Below are 16,945 nucleotides of genomic sequence, written 5' to 3'. Positions count from 1 at the left end.
TATTCTAAATATAAATGTGTGTGTGTATGTAATTTTAAATAGCAAATTATCAAATTTCTGTAGAACAAAATAGAAAAGTAGATAATTCGTAAAAAAACATATTTAAAAGAAAATGTAGATAATCAAAACAAATAAGTTAATACAAATTTTATTATACTACTTTTATAATATATTGATGTGACACATATGGATGTGTATTAATATATGTTAAAATAAAAGAGAGAATCTTAATTTCCTTCATTAAAATTTTAACAATTAACATATCTCTCTTTAATATATTGGTTTGCATTTTTAAGAAGGATTATATTAATTTACATGTAAATAATATGTAAATAGATAGAATAAATGACACAAAAGAATCGTACAATATGATAATGAAATTTAATCACGAAAATATTGTGTCATTATATTGTATATCTATTAAAAGAGAAGTTTGTTTTCAATTTGAGGCGATTAGTGTGAAATTCAATCATCGCCGATTTACGCTGTAAATATATGCATATACACGTATAGATCAAAACAAGCATTATCTTTTACCAATTTAATTTGGTGCTTAATATCATATTACTCCGCGATTAAAAGGTGTTAGTGGAACTAATGCGCGCTAATTGATTATTGCCCTGTTTGTAACAGAATAAAATATATCTCTTAAGATTATTGTCAAAATTAAAAACGTATTATTAATGAAGAATGAAAAACTTATTATGTGTATATAACAGAATTATTTATTCAAGATATGAGTAATCAAATTATCGGTATATTATAATGAGCGAAATATTAAACATATTACATTATCGTGTAAAAACAATAGAGATTATTTTTTATTTAATGAGAATATCAATAAAATGTATTCAGGAAAGTAACATTAAATTGTTTTCTTCATTCACATTATAACTAATAAATTTATAAAAATATAATGCGAAATAATAATATATAATGCGAAATAATAACATATAAATAGAGCACACAGAGTATAGTTTACTATCTATATATAAAAAATTCTTAAATAAACACACACACAATTAAAAATTAATAATTAGTTTTAATTAATTAAATTAATAATAATGTGGTAAATAATAAATAAAACTTTAATATGAAATTTATGAGATAATATATATAAATATTGAACGAGAATAATTCGAATATATCATTCGAATAATTTGAATTAACTAGGTCGATGTATATCGATGTAAATCGATTAGACTCGAGAAGTTCAAAAATACCGACTGGTTCTGTCAAACTAGACTGTACGAGAGGTCGCCAGTAACTGATCAATCAGCTGTATCGTGCCATATTTCCTTCTTCACAATGCTTGAAGAAGCACAGAGATGGCAATAGCGACAGTAAGAGAGTGGTCTATACATGAGTATTTTGTTTGTTCTTAATTTTCGTACACTATTTTTCTTAAAAAATATTAAAATCTCATCGAGTTAATAAATATTAAAATGATCAAGTCTGTATTACGTATGACGAAATTCCCTATATTAAAGGGAAGTGTGTCAGCTGATGGTCGATTAACCTCGTTGTTTGCCCATTTAAATATAACCTCAAAAAACATTTGCACTACCTCGTTATGTAGCAAAGAGATTCGTATAGATAACGAAAAAGTGCAAGTTGGCAAAGGCTCGAAATATGGATTAGTAGAAGGTGAAACTACGATCGGAACATTAAATATTAATCAACAGTAAGTACTAATTACACATTATATTTGTACAATTAACCTTGTTCAACTGTGATTATGTTAGATAATCATTATAATGGTAGCTGTATGAATAAAAGAAGATAAAATACATAGTTATTTTATTGCATTTTACTGGTTTTATTATTGATTAAAAAAATAATCTCTATTTTTACTATGTTTTTCAGGGAACATATATTTCCTGATGTAGATACACCAAATCGACTCTTTGATGGTAGACCATTTAAAGAGATACATATTGTTAATATAAAATCAACTCCTAATAATACAATTATGAACTTTATGGAAGCTAGTGGTAAAGTATTAATGCTGCATTCAGCTGGTGTAGAAGGTTTTAAGAATGCTAAGAAAGGGACAAACCTTGCTGGACAACAAGCAGCTATAACACTCGGGAATGTAAGTATAGATTGTATGCATTCTGTAAAAGTTTTACATGTAGAATATGTTAGATATATTATACTAAACATACATATAGGAGATGTGAAATATATACATATTTCAAATGTATATATTTGTTATTTAGCGTATTCGTGAATATGGTGTAAATACAATAAGAATAAAGGTGCAAGGTATTGGTCCAGGTAGAATGGTGTGTATTTAAAAAAGAATTATTACTTGTTTCAATAAGTAATAATTTTAACATATTCTAATATTGAAAATGGTTTTTCAGTCTTCTATAAAAGGTTTTCAAATGACAGGATTAAATATTATATCAATTACGGATGCTACTAGAATAAGTTGGAATCCACCTAGACCACGAAAACGAAGGAGAGTGTGATTATTATGTATTATAATTTATTATTAATTGTGAACATATAATTGGATATATTAATAGATCTTATAAAAATTCCATGTGGTACATTATTTCGTATTTCCAAATAATTAAAATACATAACGCTATTAAAATCTTATTATTTAAAATTTAAGTCAACAAAATAGAAATCTTCGACTGACATTTTTATTAAATTACAAATTGATTTATTTTAAAGAGAGATTATTTTTATCATATATTTTTTCTATTTTATTTTTCTACTTTTATTTATAATAAATAATTGTTATTCTATATGGACATTTTCATAAATAAACGACCTGAGAAAATATATACATAATACAAAAGTAATGTTATCACATATATTATACTAGATATATATTATATAGGCATATACAATATATGAGGTATAAATGACTAGATTAAGTACAATATTGTACAAGCTTGAATTTTTTATACATATCTTTTCATCTAATATTTTTTATCGTAATCATTTTTTATATACATAATTACCTCTCCTCACATTTTTTTAAAATTAATTTTTATATACATAATTACTTCTCCTCACATTTTTTTTTTAAATTAATCTTGCATATACAAATATAAATCTACTGGCTATAAATAGAATTTTTCAAATTTATAACATTTCTCTCATATTTCGAGTATTTATTTGAAATAGACGATAATCATATTGTATGATTTCACTATATTGTAAAAATTTATATGTATACATACACACATATATATGTGATGATTGCACGCAGATATTTTTTAACGAACTTCCATTAATTGTTGAATTCTATTTAGCCGAAAATAATTTTATAATTGTTTTTGTCTATAACGTATTTTTTTAGTCGGATAATATAATGGCAACGTTTATTAAGTATTCAGAGAAATTTTACGTTTTAGTCGTGATCATATATTTTGATATAATATTTTGAATACTATGTATTTTCGAAGATCTTTGCTAATTTTAAAGCAGTTTAAAATATATATGTAATCACACGTTTAATGTGTTTTTAAAGATATATTTTATACATATATACATATATATTTATTGCATTAATTATTAAATATATAAATAAATGCCACAAAATATCTTTGTTCACAACGATATGACAATTTATGCACATTACAATTACAATTTATATGTAAATATATATCTAAATATACATATATATATATGTAAATTGTATTGTAATTATATATATATGTATAAATTATTATATCGTTGGGAACAAAGATATTTTATGGTATTTATTTATATATTTAATAATTAATGCAGTAAATGTATATATTCAGATATATGAAAGATCTCGAAAACATCTTACAATTAATGATTTTTTACATCTTTTCAACACACGTCTTTAAACCATCTAAATATTATCAAATTATAAGTTTAGAATAATTAGTATTGTATTGATAATAGGTCTGAGAAAAGAGTTGCTAACTTGAGGTAATTATTTCAATCATTGACACAAATCGAATTCGTTCTTATTGTTAGACGGAGAATTAAATATCGAAATAAAAGCTCGTATTCGTACTTTCTTTCATCATCGGCCGGATTGTGTCTCTTGCGTAATCCAAGATACATATTCTGATACCTATTGTTATTAGATTTTATATTATTAGAGATACATATTATTACTAGATATATTATTATTAGATACATATTAAGATATATTCTGATACCCTTGTATAAATCCCTGGTAGTCTTGTTCTACTACAGCCTATGCCAGTCGAGACTACCCCGATCACCATCAAGGGCCCGGTAGGATTTCCGACCATTAAGGGCCCGCCACTGTCAGCCTAGAATAAAGTACAGGATGTGTGCAATGTCATCTCCGCACATCCCGTAAGCTTTCGTGGTTAAACGACGTAATGCAAATTTTAGTTGCTCTAATATAGGTGTTGCAAGAGTATTTGTTACGGTGAATTTCGGTGCCATTCTATATATACACAGATCTGAATCATAAATCTCGTTGAAAATTCGCAAGACGGAAATCACGGACTTTTACAGACGTAACATTAATTTTTACCGGGTTATGTATTAATTTTCTTTTCATTAAAAATAAAAAAAATGTTTTTTAAAATTATTCCCTTGACGTCTCGTAAAATTTTTGTTGGGGAATAATAATTTCAGATCTTGACAGAAAATATTTCTCCTGCTCGCTAAAATGTAAATCCTATTGTTGAGATTGACATAGAATATCATTTTGATTGTTTACTTTCCAATTTTTTAAATATGAAGTTAATAAAAAATTATTTTATAATTTATAATAATTATATCTCGCAGCAAGTATATTAAAACGATATCTTCATAAATATTAGAGAATTAATAGATTATTTCTCGATGCACTGGAAAACATTATAGAATCGTTTATAATTCGGGGATCGCGTTATGTTCGATATACCCTGAAATCAATTTTTATAGTTGCCAGTCCTAGTTTTCGCGCAAACGAGGTAAACAAGAAATCTAGCACATCTCAATTCCCATCGGAACCCTCAGTGGTATTGTACTTTTCCCTCCTCAATATATTTCGAAGCAATATGTCCGTTCTCGATTGTTTTCCCGGGAATATCTTCGTCTAGGGGAAATAGAAATTGCTGATAAGAACGCGACGAAGACACGGAGAAAACTTATCGGGGACAACAAGGGGGACAATATTCTTATTTTGGTTCCGATAGACGTTGACTTGATAATGCTACGATAGGATTTGCGGAAAATGTCTTCGCAGAAACTACTGTCTTAATTGACAATGTGAATTTAACATTCGCGTGACAGAGAAAGCATTGTTTATCCCCAGAGAGAGAGAGAGAGGATTATAAATAAATTGAAAGGAAATCAAAATTGATTTGCAGATTATTATGACATCATTACAGTGTATAGGTACGATATTTCTTTTCTTTTTTCGGACGTAAAGAGAAAAAAAATACGATTTTTAGATTAGTATTTAACATATGCATGTATATGCATGTAAATGTCTGCATTGATGATATTCATCATTAATCTTTATAATATCGAAAGCATATACAAACGCACAATATTGGCTTTACTTTATATATTGATTTATACTATTAGAAATTTAGCTAAACATAAATATTATCAATCATCTATAAAAAGAAAAGTTTCTCTCTCTTACACATGGCAGATATATGCTTTAAGTAAAAACCACATCATCATTAATATTAATATAAATCTTTCAAACAAAGTTCGTTTAATCAATGTTCTTTATATACCTTATCGCAAACGAATAATGAAGGCGATAACGTAGAAAGCTCATACAATACTTTTATTCTTTTAGTAAACGTTATCACTCTTTTTCCAATCCCTGTCCCAATTTTGCATAAATATCAGTCCACGTTAGAGATCCACAGAGCGAGGCCGATGCAATTATATACGATCCAATTACCGGGGAACCGGTATCATCCGGCATGGTCGGCTATCATGCCCGAACAGCATTGTATGTGCATTATCACGGTATCGTGGGTATTTATTGAAATTCGCGTCGCGCCTGCCCGTCGAACCATGAATTCCGTGATCGGGCGATTGACAAGCGGCGCCGAGCGAGCAACGATGCGCAAATGCAAAAAAAATGTGAATGCACACGCGGACATTTTGCACCCGAAGATGAATTGGGGCAATAGAATGCCCTTTTACTTACCCAGCAAGAATCTTTTCCGCCTTCCTCCCAACCGGCGCACATCTGCTTTGATTCCACGCGGATCGACTTGCCCTGACTAGCATACCATTCTCTGCACATACTATTTGCTACCACGCGAACTTCCACTTTCTGCAGCACGTCTGCCCTCTTGTCTGTGAAATATAATGGCAATCGTTTCGGTATACGCAAGCAACTTTCTTTCATGGACAAAAATTATCTCATATTTCGACGAGATTTGTTTTGAATTACAAACGGTTTAAACTTGTTATTAGTTTTAATTTTATTGCAATATAAGAGTTGAATGTTATTATTAGTGAAAATAAGAACTGTTTGTGTCAACGATGCTTTAATTAGATAATTTTTATTCTCTCTATAAGTAGAACGATAAAAATTAACCATTCGCTAGATTTGCTTAAACTATATTGTAATCACTTTTGATATATCCAGGAAAACTCGTAATTGATCATACACGAAATTTCTTTAATTATTATTATCACGATTGATACATTGATTGAAAATTTTAAAAAATAACACGACTTGATAATTTTTATTTTATAGTTAAGAGGACCTTAGCCACTTTATTGATTTCAATTGGCGTATAGAATATTATATATTTCGATGCTCGCGGAAACTTTGGTGATTATGGAAACTTTGGTGCGTGTTTCGTTGCTTCGATCGTTATCGTGTTAATATTTATCGAAACTTCAGTCTTACAATATATCTTAAATATTTATGAATATCTTGAGCGCAACTTGAACAACACGATCCGAGATTATTAACATTCTGATACCCATTACATTCTTCGAAATATGCAATTTACTAATAATTGACAGAAATTGGAAGCATTCAAGAGCGCTTGAATACCGTGGATGAATACCGTTCGATTCTGATGACAAGTTTCGCAGAAGTTACATTAGAATATTTATAAGTCAAACTTCTCTTTAATTCAGATAAGTTAGTAAGAAATAGTACATGATAAAATGCAATTAAATTTACAAATATATTTATATTATTATATTTATTATAAATAATAGAACATAATTCTCAGTTTACATATGTACTTTGCAACATGAATTTCTTTTGGAATATTTGTCTAACAAATGAAATATTATAATAGCAATCATGTTAACGTATAGCATTATATATCACAAAGCATGTTAAAAAAATTCTTTTGTTAAATAACGCGAGAAGAATTAAAGTTTCCATCACAATAGTTTCAAACGACAATTATATATCATATTTGATCCGGTACCAAAGTCTGTCAGAATTAGTTAACGTAATGAGATAATCCCGTCGTAATGGTAATTGATATCAAAAAGAGGGACAATTATTTATACTCACATCTGCTTCTATCTTCCCCGAGCCAACCCCAACCTGCGACCATGGCCTCCATACCATCAAAAGCACTATATCCTGGTGTTCCTGTGGCCACAGGTAAACATGCGGGTTTCACGCTTTCCGACCAGCTGATCGGTCTTGCAAGTTCCAGCAGGGCAATATCGTCTACATATTTGCCGCATTTGTGACGAGGATGTAACAGCGCGTTTATGACGCTCTCGTGTATTGCTGGTGGCATTTCTGGAGCCCTTAAATTGTGCTCGCCTAGCGTGACGCGTAATTGTCCCACCGGAATTTTATTTGTGCCGCTGAAATTAAAGCAAAGAACGGAAATCAATTTGCGAATGATTGTATATAACAATCTTTATTACCATAATTAAACTATATAGTTTATATCATAATTTTATTAAAATATCTAGATTTTTTTCTCTCCGTTTCTCTCCGTTTTTCTCCGGAAAAGATATATGCTTTATAGGGAAAAAAAAAAATTAATTACACAATTAGAAAAATAAATATTATTAATGTTAAATAATACTATATAGCTATAGTTATTTTATATAATCTGCATTATATAGATATAGAATCTATGCTAACTGTTCGCAGTTATCACTTGGAAAAAATGGAATAAAAAAGTTGCGAAGATGAAAAAAGTGCATAACTATGACAGCGGCGTATAAAAGTTCGACAAAATAATTCGAGATGACATTTTTCACTCGTGAAATTTCGAAACATTCGATTTATCTACTATCTGCATGAATCTTTACTTGAATCTTTACTTTACATATTAGTAAAAACAGCAAATGAGGCACAAAACAGTATGAATATTGCAATTCTTGCGTGTTATGCAAATCAAGAACGAAACAATGTATTTTTATCTTGTTTAACTTGTAGCAATTCCAAATCCACGTAATCGTCGCAAGAATTAAGCGTACCGAAGATATGACGCGTGTATGCATTTTGGAGGAATAAAAAATTGTCTGCCGTCGATTAATATCTCGCTACCGTCCGCCTCCGTCCATGGCCCTCTCAATTTCACCAACGAATTCCGGCTCTTTCGCAGTTTCTTTCCCTGGAACGTCAGTAATTATTTAACCGGGATTTTTGTGCCGCTCGAACGACGCGTCCGCGTCTGCAAAGCTCTCTTGAAATACCTGACCCGGCCGGAGTGGCTTCAGTTAATTAATCGGTCTACGGTGCCTCTGAATAATTAACAAAATTACAACACCCCCTCCATCAGGACTATCTGTTGTATCCGTGGTCTTCTCCCTTCTCTGTCCGACGTTCTTTCACTTGTTTCCCCCCGCCGGTCCATTTTCGTCAAGCAACCCCTTGCATATCACCCCTTCCTCCCTTACCATCTCTTCCTCAGAAGTTTATTGCGGAGCGTTTTCTAAGTTTCCAGGCCCTGTTTCGCCGCCGCTCCTTACAAAGCCGCCTTAATGGACCTTTCCATCGTCGTCGAGTCCCCCGCTATTGTCCCGTGGCTCGCGGATTATACGGTTTATTTTCAATGCATCTCCCTCTTCTCTCTTCTACGCTGCACCCTTCCAATTAAAATGCGCGATCGTTCGGGTGTTGCATCGAGGAGCGCAACGGTTGCAGCAATGCGATTCGTTTAGGCAAACCAACGTCGGTATACTAAATATTCGCTTTAAGTGGACTGATTTTATATTAACAAAAATTTAATTTCAAATATATTGCAAAATTGGCATAGAGATTGAGATCACATTAAAAGACGCGGTAGTATTTCGATGTCAAGTACATGCATAAAAATGACAGACCGGCATGTTCAAAAGCTTTTTAGATACACCATATATTTTTTATATAAATTTTTCTTAGTAAGATTGTTTTTAGAAATTCTTTTATATTCACGTAACGTATACATTATCTGTAACATGTCATGATTATCAATAAGATGCGTGATCAGTATCTTATTTATTGTGAATAGAATTGCATTTTTGTCTCTTTTGATTTTTTATACATCATTATATAAAGTTCACCTATATAATGATGAGCAAAACATGCGTAAATCCAAATGCGAAATGCAATCCGGTTGACAACAAATGAGATATTAATGTTTGTGTTAATTAACTATTACATATTTCACAATGTCTAAATATAGAGGTGTATGAAAATTACTTTAATCCCAGATCAACACAATGAAATTAAATGAAACCAAACTTAATCCTAGCGTAATACAAATACACACACACACACACACACTTAATTTAAACTTATTATTTTTTTAGTCTTCATATTTTTTTCGTGTATCTTTTTTCTATTTAATCACGGAAGATAAGTAAAGAAAAAGCAGAATTGTGTAACGACGTTTTTCAATCTATTAAAATAAATTAAAACGAGGCTCAATTGTTCAGCGTACACTGTTGCAATTAAATTGCACATGTACATACATCCTCCTTTTATTGTTCGAGAACAATGTTTGCTATCCGAGAGTGCGACAACGGATCTATTTTTTCTACATACTGGTGGCCTCGTTAAAAATTAATTGGATGCCGAATCGGTAAATCGATTGGAATTAATTTCGGTCCGGCTCGTTAAATATCGTGCGGCTCTCCTGGCACCACTATATCGACATCCGGACGCAGTTGTGAATTACGCAACGTTGCACGGAGAATGACGTTAGCAATAAGGTACTGTTGAACATTAATTTACCGTGCGATATTGTCGAACGAGAAATATCGACTCTGCGTCGCTAGGCTGCCAGTTCTTGTATCACCATACGGGTATAATTCATACCTGCTCGCATGACGATTAATCAACCATATTATTCATAGCGGGCATTGTATTAATAATAATTGGTCGCCGCGCTATCAGTTTGATAGAACGGTTAGTAATAAATTTATTTAATCATTCGGTAATCCAGTGAATTCTATTTACTATTTTGTCTGCGTACAGCTAGTTTGAGTCGTATGCACTATTTTGGATTATGCCGAAGTTTTTTTTCAGATTTAGTAGACATTACTAGCTTATTCATGTATCATTCTGCATGTAATTTACATAATCATTGTTGATATTCAACACCTATTCGGAGATTTAAGTTCTGCGATAAAAATAATTATGTGACGATAATATTATTTTTTTAAAATTAAAATTAAAAGAATTTTAAAATATTTATAGCAAACTGATTATTCAGCGCTGTGTGTACATCATCGAAACATTTAAGAAGATCAAAAAGCAAATTATAACGAATTTTATTCTGTAATCTTTCTTTCGCGATAGATACAATATCGAAAGGTCACTAAGAATCTAACGCCATAAATTTAACGCAGTGAGTGTCATCGATGTACGTCAGATATCGTCTTTTTTAATAAAAGTGGTACAGAGGGAAAACGGAGAAAAAATGAAAAAGCTAGAAAGGAAAGGAGAGAAGAGTTAAGTAAAATGTGACGAAAGTGGATAGTCCCCTTCATTTTCATACACCCTCATCTCGCGTCTTGTTGCAACGTTTTCCGTGCGTTTTGCATGGCCGCTAGCAATTACTGAGTGGTCTGTAATCTACACGCAATCACGGTTTACAACGCCAAAGCTCGGCGCTGAATTCTCTCTACGGCCGCTCGCTGCTCCCGAACGACCCCTATCGCCCTCTCCATCCCGTCCCTCTGTAATCTGTCCAGTAACCGAAAGGGATATGCAATATCTGCACGTTTTGTTGCTCACCCGACTATAGGACTGTTCGCCTGTTTAATTATATCTACACGAAAGCTGTCCCGCATACATCGCCGCGGCCGCATAGCAAACTCATCTGCTTCGCAGTAATAATGATTGTTATCCGTTTATATAATGCGCGACATAATTATTCGTACTTATTATTGCATTTGCTTTGGTAAAGCGTTGTTTGGCAAAGATAGATGTCGTAAGATTTTCAACGACACACAATAATTGTTTTGCTGATAGGACGATATATGTAGAAAATAGAATATTTAATTTCACTATAACTTAAAAAATATATTATAACGTGTATGTTTATGAAAGTAAAGTTTTTTATTTTTTACAGGATAATTACTGTTTCGCTTATATGCACAAGTTACATAATACAACATTAATCTTGTGTATTTATATATTTTTATTTTTGTGTTTATTTTTTTTTTAATATTCATTTGCAATGCTGATCTTAAATTCGGATGATATAATCAGTCATTTGATAACTTGATATTGAAATAAGATATACAAAATTTATTTTTAGTCTTTATATATCTATATATAAGTATATGTACATATATGTATATGTACTTCTCTATCTGTCTGTCTGTCTATCTCTTTCTCTCTCGCTATTATTATATTTATTTTATTAGGAGCAATTTGTACTTATTAATTAATTAGTAGCAGTACGCTCCGAAAAATTCTATGAGAACAGTGTTTGCTGTGAAAGATTTATTTGTTTTTATTTGAACTTTGCGCTTGACACACTAGCACGATAAAAGTCGTACGCGGACATGTACATACAGTTGCACCTATCTGCTATATCTGTATAACAGACCGAAGAACGCTTCTGTGATGTCGCTTATTTTTATAGTGACTTTTATGTTGACCATAATTTTCCTATGTCCATATTTAAGTTCTGCTCTGTTTAACATGTTTTTTTTCGTGCATATTTTTTGTGTATAATTGTGATTTTGTGTATGATTGTGAAAAGATTGATCGTTTAACTTTACTAATAAAATAGAGTCGAACGAATCTCTTAATAATCATGAATTTGAATAATCACTGATAATATTCGATATGCAGATATAAATAATATCTGAAATATATTAATAACTATCATAATAATTACACATAAAAATCTCCTCTCTTGCTGAATTATTACAAATCTTGAAATTAATTTTTTAAAATAATTATCTCGAAAATGTATTATAAGTTTTTTTAAATTTTCAAACATCTCACCGACTGAAGCTCAAAATACTATGAAAGTCACAAAATTTAAGACAAAATTGAAATGTAATAAGATATTCTTGATAAAAAGTCAAATGGAATATTTTTTATAAATGATCTGAGATAAAAATAATCAAGTATCACAACCTTTAGCGGATTTAACAAGATTTAATATGCGCGTATCCCATTAAAAGTTGTCAAGAAATTGTAAGTTTCCGATCGACCGTTGAAAATAGAACTTACTTTGTAAAGGACTTAGTCTTTACAGTCTGTGTGTACTCCGTTAATGAAGAGATGCCTCTTTTGAGAACTTGTTGCGAAAGTATAACCAAAATTAAGAACATGATATTTTATATTTATATCACACACACATACACACACCATTTTTACATAAAATTTTAATTTTTTTAGCATGCATGTTCATCATGTGAATTTTATATATAAAACACATATACATATAATTAGAAATCAAAAATTTCAAGTATAGAAAATTGCAACGATTGTATAAGTAGATGAGATTAAAATTTTCTACGTGTAGCATAAATTGTAATATAACATATTATACTTACGAACAAAAACAATGCGCGGCGCTCATTATAAATTTGGAATTCAAGATGACACCCCCACAAAAGTGACCACCCTTTCTTGTTATGCTCACGAGCCATGGCAGCTCACGTGGTGCTGCATCCTGACCTCCGACAATTCTCGCCTGTCGTATGCCGCTTGTACCGCATGGAACATCTGCCACTAATATCAAATACGGATTTTCTCGTTAATGCTCGGTAACGATTAATTGCCTCGGCGATCTAGTTGCAAGGTTTGGCGCGATATACGAAGCCATCAATATCGCATCGATCGATAGCGACACGATCTTAGGTGTCGTTTTCGTTTTCTTTTTGTTGCGCGAGAACGAAGCGAAGATGAGTATCGACACGTTGAAAGTGTCCAGAGAATTGCCAAATTGGAAGACGCGCTGTATAATTTAACGATACTCTCAATGTTTTAGCTTGTCAGAGAGTCTGTCGCACCCTCTTTCTAACTTATTATAAAAATTGTAAACTTTTACAAGATTAAGATATCTCGTTTCTCCTCGTAATAGTATCTTTTCTGTATTTTTATCTATTGTATATTTTTCCACAAGAGTTTACTGCCATCAGTTTTTCAAGACATTTGCATGTATGATATCCATGGTTTCTGCAGAACGAATGTGTACAAAAGATTCTATTCATGGCTTCTATCCTATGTATATATTTTATTTATTATTTTATGCTTTATTTATTTTATGTCTTATCGATCGGAACAAACTACGGGAAATTTAGAAAAAAAATCACAATTGCCGTTGGATATTGATAGTATCGTCACGTGTTTTGATTATTCGAAACCGTACGGAATTAGCATTTGTATTCTTGATGAGAGCATATTGACAGCTTATTGATCGGCTCTATAGCATTCGATGATTAATGTTCTCAATGGATAGAGCGACTTCCGCGTATAATAGGAATCTTGACAGACGTTCGAGTGATATTGTGATCAATTTTAAGGATATAGATATTAAAGAATTTAAGGATATAGATATTATAGAACCGTAATTAATTTTAACTATAAAATTTATTGATAGTAAATTAACTTGATAATGAAATTTCGTTAAAAATATTTCGCAAGAGTTAAGTAAAATTTTAGTTACATTTATTTGTTTGATGTATTATTTTTTTTTAATTTAAAATTTAAAGATAATATCGATTGTCGCTTTTAGAAGAATTTTGAAGAATTCATTTTATATAATATTTATTTCAATTTGTGTTGCTTAATTTGATTCATTGTTGCTATCAAAGTACTTAATTAAAAACTGCAGAATGAGGAAAACTGCATATTAAGATTAAAGAGATTCAAAGAAACATCAACTGTAAATCATCAACTGTAAATACATATATTTGATATGGATTAAAAAGAAAAGAAATCTAATCATTTTGTTTTAACAATAAGATGTAAATGGATGTTATGACCAATGTATGATAGATGCAGTCAAAATGCAATGGAGATATATTTGCAATCGACGATTATAAACCGTTATCATTACCGTAGGCAATAATCATAAATTGTTATCATTATTAATTAATATGCACCAATTAATTAGTATGCACAATTAATTTGCACCAATTACACTAAATCGTAATTGATTCGCTTATTGCAAAAGGGACGTAGAAAGAGTCTTATTGATAGTGTTTATCATTAAATTTTTGTCTCACACAAATTGTTATAAGTAAAATTCGATTTAAATCTAATTTTTAGATTATATTTAGTTATAGATTAGTTTTAATAACTGCTATATATTTTCAAATTTTTGTCCAAATTATTTAAAAAAAAAACAATTTCTAGGATTTGTTCCATGGAAAAACTAATTCGTATTTCTATAATCGAATCAATCATCTATCATATACACTTTCAAAGGAAACGAGCGATCGGCTTGATTAGTATTCGAAGGATATTTGACGAAAAGCAACCTTTTGACAAATATAACGTATCATCGTAATCTTTTCTGATTTTTTAAAAATAAATGTAGAGATCAGTGAAAATTACGTTCTTAAAATCTGTCTCGATGCGACGCGATGGCGACCGTTAATGGCGTTGCATTTAATTGAAACCCGAATCGCTGCGTTACCGGAATGTTAACCGATTCGAATGAATCCTCTCTGGTGGCGGCACGGCGTTGGCGTCGCGCGAATTTAATGCCCCGAGCAGATAGGGACAGATACGACGGATCTGTCACTACAATCCCTGCGACGCCCCTGCTCTGCGTCCCTATTTCCTCTCCTCTTTCCGCCCTTCATCCCTTCCTCTTGAACCACCCTTTCCCTCCCTCTCCCCGTCGAATCAACTCCTCTCTCTCGTTTCACGCCCCGACTGATTAATTGGACCTCTACGCCGGCACCACCGCGTTTCCCATCCCCGTCGCTCTTCCACAACGGACGAGAAAAGGACGTCGAAGCGGCCAGGACGGAGGGAGGGCGAAACGGGGGTGGCATAGAATTCGAAGTCGCCTCTATTCCGAAACGCGTAATAGATATGTCAAAACCAGCCCGGGGACGCGATCATGATAATACGAGCCGATGCCTCGACTGGCCGCGTTGAACGCGAAGCCGCCCCCGTTTATCCTTCCCGACCGGATCGGATTGTGCTCAGAGAGTGTCGAAAAAAGACCACTCTCTTTTCGCGCGTTTTCGAAAAAGCCTGACCGTGGCTGTAAATCGACGGTATCTTGGCAGTCGAAGTCGCAGTGTGCGCTTGTGCTGTATTGGCAATCTGGATTCTATGCGAATTTTGTGAGATCACATAATATGCGAAGAACAACATTGCTATGTCGATTGTTTTTATAATTCATTGGAGTGATTGATAGAGGAAAATTTGAATGTATATATAAAATAGTTTTTTTTTTTAATTCCACAAATATCTCTGCTCAGCGACTTTGTGCACGTATTCTTCTATCTTGTACACACTATATCTTAGATATGAATGAGATTAAGTTTTACTCGTGATATTGATTCTCTGCCAACGATAAGATAAATCTGGAACCATGGACATCTGTCAAAACAATTTTATGCTCGATATCTCACCTGAAAAATTAATCGAGATAAAAGTTGCAATACTTGGAGATTATTCCCTAATTATTTCAAGCTTTTCTTTGGATCAATTTGAGTCGTTAAAAATCCAAAATTTGTACTGTAATACACGTGACATTGTTAAATGCACTACAAGCAAAATTTTCTAATTTGACCACTTTGAAGAATAATGTAATTAAATCTTACCGATAATTCGATAAATTCAATCAATAAATTCGATATTTTTTTCTGTACGTATAATACACAAGTTTTGTGTATAATATCCAAAATTTATTATTTTCGTAACATTTCGGAAATTATAAAACAAAATAGAAAATAAAATTAAAATTTGAGGCAGTTGTAAATCTTTTCAGAAAAATATAATAAATTTTGCACATATAGAGCGTCTCCATAATTTGTGTTTATATCACTGAAACACAATAACTAATATTCCTATCTTTTTTTATCGATTAGATCGTAGATTATTCGATATTAGAAATTTACGAAGCCTTCTCGTGACCTCGTGCGGGTTAAAAGCCTTTCTGATATCGTTCGTCACGATTTTGACATTGAAACAATCGCGTACAAAGAGATGGAGAATTACTGAGTCACGCCGAGGTCGCGTACTTGCCAACTTTCGGCCTTCGGCAAGGCTATCCACATCTATTCTTTTATTCCGTACGCACCCATCTTACGTAAGAGCAAATGTTCCGAAAACGCGACTACCTTTTCAAACAGTTCGACTATTCGTACTTATTATTCGGGCAAGATTTATATCCTCAGTTTCAAGCTCACTGTTAGTGCACGCTGGCATAAAAAATGCCATTACTTTTCTGTTAATGGTAAACCACATTTTTTTCGATTTTCGATACGTTTATATAACGGCCGTATGCGCAGGCGATCGTAACAGGAGAAGTAACGGTAACGTAATTTACGTGGTAATGTAATTTGTTTATCGAACGAAATAACGGTAGCGCGCGGTTTGCGA

General features: G+C 31.9%; 3 protein-coding genes across 3 annotated transcripts in view; 2 read left to right on the top strand and 1 right to left on the bottom strand.

Moving 5' to 3' along the window:
* LOC145942934 (uncharacterized) overlaps nucleotides 1-16,945 on the top strand; it is a 206,574-nt gene that overhangs the window by 59,192 nt on the left and 130,437 nt on the right. The window lies entirely within an intron of this gene.
* Nucleotides 1,323-2,549, top strand: Mrps11 (mitochondrial ribosomal protein S11). The gene is made up of 4 exons (XM_083049364.1): nucleotides 1,323-1,684; nucleotides 1,867-2,095; nucleotides 2,223-2,288; nucleotides 2,370-2,549. Exons 1-4 carry the CDS (start codon nucleotides 1,446-1,448, stop codon nucleotides 2,475-2,477), a joined length of 642 nt encoding a protein of 213 aa, XP_082905490.1. The 5' UTR covers nucleotides 1,323-1,445; the 3' UTR covers nucleotides 2,478-2,549.
* LOC145942933 (trypsin) lies at nucleotides 3,981-15,712 on the bottom strand. The gene is made up of 6 exons (XM_083050101.1): nucleotides 15,595-15,712; nucleotides 12,931-13,108; nucleotides 7,475-7,779; nucleotides 6,134-6,285; nucleotides 4,161-4,277; nucleotides 3,981-4,072 (listed from the first exon to the last, which is right to left on the bottom strand). Exons 1-6 carry the CDS (start codon nucleotides 15,710-15,712, stop codon nucleotides 4,022-4,024), a joined length of 921 nt encoding a protein of 306 aa, XP_082906227.1. The 3' UTR covers nucleotides 3,981-4,021.

Source organism: Prenolepis imparis, unplaced genomic scaffold (genome assembly GCF_030444845.1).
Source record: "Prenolepis imparis isolate NDT839.2.m4 unplaced genomic scaffold, iyPreImpa1.0 SCAF_11, whole genome shotgun sequence".
Taxonomy (NCBI): domain Eukaryota; kingdom Metazoa; phylum Arthropoda; class Insecta; order Hymenoptera; family Formicidae; genus Prenolepis; species Prenolepis imparis.
The sequence above is the reverse complement of the archived record's forward strand: the minus strand, read 5'-3'. Positions and strand labels throughout refer to the sequence as shown.

What these genes read in the sequence shown, in the direction of transcription:
- Mrps11 (XM_083049364.1), top strand. Translation starts at nt 1,446, where the DNA reads ATGATCAAGTCTGTATTACGTATGACGAAATTCCCTATATTAAAGGGA. An exon ending in ACATTAAATATTAATCAACA is followed by an intron (nt 1,685 to 1,866) that starts GTAAGTACTAAT and finishes TATGTTTTTCAG; the next exon opens with GGAACATATATTTCCTGATG. An exon ending in GTATTGGTCCAGGTAGAATG is followed by an intron (nt 2,289 to 2,369) that starts GTGTGTATTTAA and finishes ATGGTTTTTCAG; the next exon opens with TCTTCTATAAAAGGTTTTCA.
- LOC145942933 (XM_083050101.1), bottom strand. Translation starts at nt 15,712, where the DNA reads ATGTTGTTCTTCGCATATTATGTGATCTCACAAAATTCGCATAGAATC. An exon ending in GCCGCGCATTGTTTTTGTTC is followed by an intron (nt 7,780 to 12,930) that starts GTAAGTATAATA and finishes CTTTAATTTCAG; the next exon opens with CGGCACAAATAAAATTCCGG. An exon ending in CGGGGAAGATAGAAGCAGAT is followed by an intron (nt 6,286 to 7,474) that starts GTGAGTATAAAT and finishes TATATTTCACAG; the next exon opens with ACAAGAGGGCAGACGTGCTG.